General features: G+C 42.1%; 1 protein-coding gene across 1 annotated transcript in view; it reads left to right on the top strand.

Annotated features, from left to right (window-relative positions):
* Positions 1–8,215, top strand: part of TMEM164 (transmembrane protein 164) — a 30,459-nt gene that overhangs the window by 20,855 nt on the left and 1,389 nt on the right. Inside the window, exon 5 of the mRNA XM_005419831.2 lies at positions 8,197–8,215. This exon is cut by the window's right edge and continues 109 nt beyond it. Coding sequence (XP_005419888.1) covers positions 8,197–8,215 — 19 coding nt within the window. The remainder of the gene's footprint in view (positions 1–8,196) is intronic.

Genomic DNA, 8,215 nt, shown 5'->3' on the forward strand with positions numbered 1-8,215 from the left:
CTGAATCCATTGTGTTTTATACCAGTGGTCACTTATAATCCTTCACCCTCTTTCACGGTAACATTTGTGTTGCAGTGACCTGATTGCACTGTGACCCACTGAGTGAAACTAAGAAAAATTATTCAAAGGAAAATTGAAGTCCTGTACTTAAAAACATGATTCTGTTTCTTTCTTTTATCAGGGAAATATGCCAGCCATGTTTTAATTTTAATCCACCCTTGATAGTATAAAATTCTAGCAAATAATGCCAAAGTGCAGAGTAGTTGTAGGAGTTACACAAACTCAAAATCTTTGCAGGAGGAGGGTGAGGAGCAGGGGGCAGAAAAACTAAGCAGCCATGGAGTGAACTGTACATAGTGATGAAGCTCTTGTGATGTCAATAAATCACTTGGTGGCCTTGGAGTTCCATCTGAGGTCACTTTAAGACAGTCCTTTGCTTTAAAAAGGCTTGGCCTTGGATGATGCTTGATGTGTTCTTTTAAGAACACTTTTGGTGGTTTGGTTTGGCTTTTTGCTGGTTTTGAAGTAGAGGTTCTCAGGGTTCTTCAGGACCTGGGACTGACAAGAACTGATTTGCAGTTTGAAGGGTTTGATGTTGGACACTTGTCACCCTGGCTCAGTATTCTGAACGCCTGCCCTGTGTTTATGTACAGGTATTTGCTGCCATCTAATGTTCATGTGATGGCAGTAAAATTGCTGAAAGAACTTTGTTGGCTGAACCTGTCAATTGAGATTGCTGTTTAACTAATAAACAGCTCCATTTCTTATGCACTAGGCTAGTCGTCACCTGACTGGCTGTAATTAACAAAACACCCATGAACTCCTGCCACAGGTGACAAAAATGGATCATTTTTGGTGGAAAAATTATGCCTAAAAATATTTGTTAATTTTGTCATTTCACTAGAACTTCTGTTTAAGTACTTTCTGAGTAGGTCACACAGGACTTTGTCCTGAGTTCTGTATCTTGTGAAAATTGCTTTTTCATCACTGACATTGATCAGCATGCAGCTTGATTTCAGTATTGAAAATAGAAATTTCCATTAGTGAATCTGTGTATTATGATTGAGAGAAGTAATCAAAGGGTAGAAAATGGAAAAAAATTAAAAGGAATGGATTGTATTTGGAAAAATATACTACTTCAGTTTTATTGGGAATCTGCCTATATTACTGGTGACCTTGATCCAAATGTTTCTCAAAGATAGGGTGAGCAGAACACCTGAAGGAGAGTGGATTTGAGGCTCAGGCTATCGAGAACTGCACCCTCAAGTTTGCTTGCAATACCCTAATCAGGTATTGCACCAGCCATGCACACACATCCAACTGCCTGCTGAAGTGTTTCCTCTTTGAAAGTAAGCAAGGGCTGGAATAATTTATTTTTTGTCTTTTCCTGCTACTTATTAGTGGTGCAGACTGGTCATGCTGCACTGGCAACCTTTATGTCCTTCCTGACCCTGTAAGAGGGGGGCTTTGCCACACTTAGCAGCACATGGATGAGAAAGGTGTTTGGAGCTCAGCATTCACTGTTGCACAGTAAACTCACTGGAGCTCAAGGACATGGATCCCTTTTGGGGATTAAAAACTCCTCTTCCCTCTCACTCCTCTCTGTACTGAGTGAATATAAATTTCCATACTTCCCTTTCTTAACATATTTTCTCTCTAAGTGCATATATGCATGTATACATCGCATGCATGCAGGCTAGACAAATTAATTGCTTTTACACCATGTCTCATCTTCCTTGGCAGCACTAAGAGGCTCTCATGCAAAATAGATGTAGTGTGGATGTAACAAGCCAGCACACAAGATTCCTACCTCAAGTCAGTTCTTACATAAAGTGTATCTGCAGTTGGCACTTGTATTTTACTGGATGAATCTCACCTTGTGTCACCTGCCTCCCAAAATTGCAGTATGCATCTGAGCAGGACACAGCATTCCAGAAACTGCTGGAGCATTTGAACCAGACCTTGCAGGTCACTGTTTTCTCTTGTCCTTAAGAAGTGAGACTCTGAGAGACTTTCGGTGAGGTCAGGACAGCTAAGTTCTTAAACTGTGTATTCTTAAGATAACAAAAAGAAATCTAGCTTGCGCTACATCAGGTTTAGAGACTGATGATGATGACTCTTGTTTCTGATTGTCTTAAGCTTGTTTGGTTAGGTTTTGCAATGGATTTGACAAGGTCAAGTGTGCACCTTATTTCAGAACATCAAATCATACTGAAAGTTAATCAAGGCAGAATTGTTACTTCCTTAGTGCAGTGATCAAACAATATTGTAAATTACATTATTCCACAGCAGACTGAAATAAGAGTGAATTTGTAGCAGCTCCCTAGAGCTCAGGAGATAACCGGCCCTGTGTTTTGATATCCTCTGTGTTATTTATTTCAGTTAGTAATTCCAGTAGGTAGAAGAGGCTGTTGGCGTTGAGGTGTTTGAGATTCTGTGGCTGCAGGGAGCTATGCTGAGAGTCTGTCGGGCAGGGGGTCTGTCCTGCAGCTGTCGGCAGGTCCGTCGGGCAGGTCTGTCCTGCAGGTCCGTCGCGCAGCTGTGGGCAGGTCTGTCCTGCAGCTCTGGGCAGGTCTGTCCTGCAGGTCCGTCGCGCAGCTGCGGGCAGGTCTGTCCTGCAGCTCCGGGCCGGTCTGTCCTGCAGGTCCGTCGCGCAGCTGCGGGCAGGCCCGGCGCTGGGCCCGGCGCTGGTGCCAGCGGGCTGCGCTGCGCTGTACAGCACGGCCGGCAGGCGGCGCTGTGCCCGGCGCCGTGAGGGAGGGCAGCTCCGGGTGCGCGCCGCAGGAAATGCCCTCGGTGAGCCGGGCCGGGGTGGGCCGTGATGGCCTTGTGAGGGCCGGGCAGCTCTGTGCGCTGCCCCCGTGTGTCTGAAGGGCCGATTTGCCGCTAAATAAATTAGTTGTTTGTTGGCAACAGAAGCAGAATTTTCTTCTCAGGCAAGTGCTGTATCTTTATAAGCAGAGAAGAGCCTGTGTCTGACTCAAGTCCCAAAGCCCTTTACTTTGTTGATCTGTTCTCAAAGGTGGCATCAGAAGAGAAGCTCTGTGGCATTGTCACACAGTCAACTGAAGCTGTTGATTTTATTTTCCTTTTCTCCCTTCTCACGGAGGATGCCTCTGTTGTGCTCGGCAGCCGGGCAGGAGCAGCCAGCGCCGGCAGCTCCCTCAGAGCCGGGAGTGCTCCTGACCTCAGCACGGCCTGGGCTTGGGAGATGCAGCACATAGATACCAAGTACACATGAAAGGATCATTTTTCCTTTCGTTGTAAATTAGGAAAGTGCAATTAAAACACTCAAGTTGTGTTTTCCATTGGCTGTTAGGACCATATTTAAAGACCTTTTTTTAACTTTTGCAACCTCCGTCAGTCACTTTCCCACTCTCCCTGTCTTTTAGCTAATTCTTTCCTTAGCTTTCTAAAGCAGTTATCAAGCAGGCTTTATTATATACCTCTAGCAGTAATCCAGGAGAAATATCACTTCATATTTTGATATACTTAGGCAGTCATAAATCTAGTCCATCTCGATCTTCATTGAAATACTTGATAATGTGTGATACAGCTCTTTTGCTGCAACTGACTTACTTAGAGGCCTATTGACTCTTGCATGTTGTTTCCCTACTCTGCTTCTGCAATTCCATGTTCTATTCCAGATTTCTCTACCTGCTGAATGCCCTGTAGTAGACATAAATGTGTGGTTTGCTGTTGAGCTGTGCTTGTGCCATGGCACCTTGTGTGCTGTTACTCTCCTGTAGCTTGAATATTCGAGAATAATCTTCTTTGATGATTTAAGAGAGATGAAGAGGAAGAGGAGGAGATGTGTCCCTGTCCTATGACCCTCTGAACTTTATGCACTGGGCAGTTACAGTTTGAAAAATGAAATATCTTTCCAGGAGATGGAGAAATTTAGAAGGGCAGGTGCCAGTATCTGGAAGAACTGCGACTATATGAAAGTAGAGGAAGAGCTACTGCTGCTGCTTTATGGAATATAAAAAAATGATTCCTGAGAGAAGCAGGTGCTGTAAGAGCTCTGTCTGAGCTGGTTCTGATGAGAGTAGCTGGCACTGAGGGGAAACAGAAACCTCCTGGCATAAGGCACTAGTTTGAAACCTACTAATGGAGTCAGAACTGTAGGGGAAACATGGATTTCAGGATCATCCTCTTGAAAAAATTATTTTCCTGTGTGCCCCTGCAAAAGGAAGTTTTATCTCTAGGCTAGCTCAATAGGCCACTCATGTGGAATCAACCTTCTGTTCAAGGGAAATAAAAGGAAAATAAATTTGCCCGCACATTTTTGTAAGCTTGAAAATGAAAGAATTGTAACAGTTGCTCTGAGTTTTGGATTAAGCAGGTCTACTTATAATTGTAAGACAACTGAGAATGTGCAGCACTGGAAAACTCATAAAGCTCTATCAAATGTAGTGGGAATGAAAGCAAGACATTAAAGAGATTATTTTAAACCCTACTAAATTAAAAATTTGTACTATATTTAGATTCTAAGTCTCTAATTCGAACAGAGGAGTAATTTTCTCCTGCATTATGTTTTCACAGAAACACAAAAGGAGTATTGCTTTCTATTAAGTTGGGTTCAAATTTTCAGAAGCCTGTGTATTGAGAATTTTAAATAAAAACAATAGTTCATAAGAACATTTGAACTAGCACATTGTGGAGAGGGAAGAGTATAGAAAATGGCATCTCTTTGTGGATCCTTAGTTTTTTAAAGCCATGCTTCCATTTCCTAGATGGCAAAATGATCCATTTGGCATATTCAAGGTCAACAAATTCTTGTTTAGAAGCAGATGAAGAACCCCAAACTCTTCAGTCTATATGGAATCCTTCGTATCAATGCTGTTGAAGTAATGAAGTGTGATTCAAACTGAGGTATCCCCTGCCATGCTATTTCAACACAGGAGCAAACATGCAGCCTACCTGGATGGCCCCAGCCTGGAATGGTCTCAGCTGTCTGGGGAGTGAGTGTTTTTGAGAATGAGATCAGTGCCAGACTGGCACTTGGACTAAATTTCTGTAAGTGCTTAATGTATAAGAACTGCCCATGATTCTTCATAAACAGAGAGTGAAACTCTCTGCTCCCACCCATTGAAATTGATTTCCTATGCAAGCAGCAAGTAGCTTTTGCCAAAGCCAACACAGGCCCTTCAAACAGCCACTCAGCTGGCTCTCAATTTTCCTGTTTGTGTTTTTCTTTTAACAGACTGTACTATGGAAAATAGACCACACTGCTCCATTAAACAGCAATCCATCGAATAGCAGGGCTGTAGTGTAAGAAAATCTATAGTGGGTATTTGTATAATGAGAATTGTACAGAAAATATCCCAGGTATGAATTTAAAATTAGTTTCCCAAAGCACACTGTGGAATCTAGAGTGCTCCAAAATGTTTTTGTGCGGAGGTCAGTGTTTCCTTTTTGTCCTTTGATGTCCAAATAGTGCCACTGCTGAAAATCACACCATTATTTTCAGGATTCCAAAGTCTAATAAGGAGGGATATTTTTAGTAGGAAGCAAGACCAAAAATCTGTCGAGAGCGAAAGTTGCTGATGTATTTTTTTAATTTTGCAACAGAGCAAGGATGTAGCAGAGGGAAATTCCTTGTTGGGGGAACCTGAAAAGCTCTGCTAAGGGACCTCTGAAATCCCATTCCCTGATTAGACTGAAGCTGGACATGAGAAGCCTGAGTTCAAAGCCACATTGTGCCATGGATCTGTGTTGTCATCTTGTGCAATTTCCTTAGTCTTCTAATGACTGCTGTCTCCCTCCAGTCTCATTTTATAGCTGGGGTCACTTGCCTATATTGGTATTTATACCCTACCTGCCCTGTAAGTCACCTGGATGTGGAGATGTCTGTATTTTAGCTTTCCTGGGTGCTCACCCCTTTAGACTCACCAGGCTTTGTCACATACTTTTGAAATGACACAGGCAACTGCCAACAGAAACCTAATTTGGTTTAGCACTGCTCAGCCAGTTCCCGGGAGCTGCTTTGATACCTTATTTAAATTTCATGTTGTGTTTTGTATCTAGGTTAAACATACACCTAAAACTGCAAGGACAATATAAATAAATTTTGCAAGTTAAGCAGTGTTTTCTTTACAGCAGAGGAGGGAGTACAAAGAGTTTCTGTAAAGCTTGACCAGGTCACCTAAAGTTGGTGCAGCCAAAAATAGAGCCATGATCTCCTGCACTCTGACACCAAGGCTCATTCCTCCCCCTCCTCTTCTCTCTGTAATGAAAAACCATATTCAAGGTGGTGTCACCTATCTGATGTTTTCAGGCCATGGAGTTTAATGAATATCATTGCTGTCTAAGTCAAGACTTCTGTACTGTTTCCTAAATAGTATGCCAGTCTTAGCTCACACTTGCCAAGTGCATCCCAAGAATTACTGTTGGGAAATTTTTCCCTTTACCTGCAGAACTCAAAGTGATTCCTGTAGAGTTCTCTTTGACCTTTGGTTTTACTTGCTGTTCAGACGCTTTTGGCCTTCACCTTCCCACTGCATAAGAAACCTTCCAAGCTGCCCTGTGCTTTCCAAGTAGCTCCTGTGCCCAAATGTGTCATGGGCTCCCCAAGGTCCTGCCTGCTCACTGACCCCTGTGTTCTTGGGAGCGGATGTGCAGTTTTAGACAACAGCTTGTAGGTGATTTTGAATCTGTAGCACTCACAAAATGCTATTTAATTGAACTTATTTCAGGTAACTACAGCAAAATCAATTTGAGCTGGCATGATGGGTACAAATTACAGAAGGAAACTATACAGAAAATAATTTTGAAAGGGCCACAGAGCTTGAGGAAGCATTGCCCTAGAGACCTTAAACCTGAGCTGGGATGCAGCATTAAACAGTGATGTGGTCACAGCAGTTACTTGTATTTATCTCCACAGGATGCCCTACACAGGCATTTCCATAGCAGCTGTGGTCTGGTGGGTGCTGTGGTAGCTGCTCTGCATGTGGAGTTATTTAAGTTCCCAGGAGCCTTGTGCAGTGCATGCTGAAGTGTTTCATTGCTTCCTGGTAATTACTGAGTGTGCTGGCCAGCCAAGGCCAGTATCAGTCTTGCACTCTGTGCTCTAAGCTATCCTTTGAGTACTGGATACGTGTTCCAGTATTTAATAATATCTAATGGATCAGAGAGCAGATAAAGGCAGATAAAAATTGCCAGTGTATTTTTATAATCCTCTGAAACTCTTACAGCAGCCAAACAGCATGACATTGTGCATCTTTCGTTCGTGTTTTGAGGCTGTTATTAAAGTCATAAGGAAAATAATATTTTCCCACATATCTTACAGCACAATTTTCATGTCTGCTAGTAAGAGTCTAGAGAACTCTGTAAACTGGTTTTGTTCTTACCATATGAAATTTGAATATTTAATTCCCAAGATAGTCTTGTATCTATGAGTACTTTTATTAAATCTGATTCCCTTGGTACATTCTAGGTCAGGGAACATTGTGTTTTGTCAGTAAAGCTTGGTTTTGAGAGGGTTGGAATAATAGAGAAAGGTTGGAATAATATATCTGCTATTTCATTTGAAGGGAAAAAGTGTTTTACAGTATCTGTGATATCTACTGATTATAAAACTGTTTGTAGTGTATATCTGAAAATATCCCCACAGCAGCTTTCATTTCAAAGCACAGCCTGTCATTAATGGATTGACCACCTGATACAGCTTTTCTGTTCCTTTGCACTATTGGTGCAAGTTCCTTTTTAATAGTTGTTAACCATAAAATTAGGAAATTACAATTAAGCTGTGCTCTAATAAAGGCTGTGCAGGACCTGCTGCTGACTAAGTCAGTTCTGTGCATGCTGAAATCCTAATCCCTGCAAGAAGCAGGTGTTTTAAGTATAAATAACCTGATTTTTAAAAAGATTTACTGTACACCATTATTGCATTTATTACTTCTGTGGTAGAAGGAAGAATGAAATAAAAATCATTGATGTTGGTGAAAAATAGATTTAGTGAGGTAACATATTGTACATCTCACTGCTGAGATGTGGACAAGGAGGAGGGAAGAAGCTGATCAGGATGCTTCAGGTAAGAAATAAAGCTCTCCAATATTAATTAGTATAATGGTATTGAGGAGGTTATCAGCTCAAGCCAGATGTCCTGCCATGCAGGAGAGAGAGGATTATTCATTGGGAGTGTGGTGGGCACAGCAGTGCAGCTGAACATTAATGTATTCCTTTCTTTTCAAGGTATTTACACCCCTGAACC

This window comes from Geospiza fortis, unplaced genomic scaffold (genome assembly GCF_000277835.1).
Source record: "Geospiza fortis unplaced genomic scaffold, GeoFor_1.0 scaffold157, whole genome shotgun sequence".
Classification (NCBI taxonomy): domain Eukaryota; kingdom Metazoa; phylum Chordata; class Aves; order Passeriformes; family Thraupidae; genus Geospiza; species Geospiza fortis.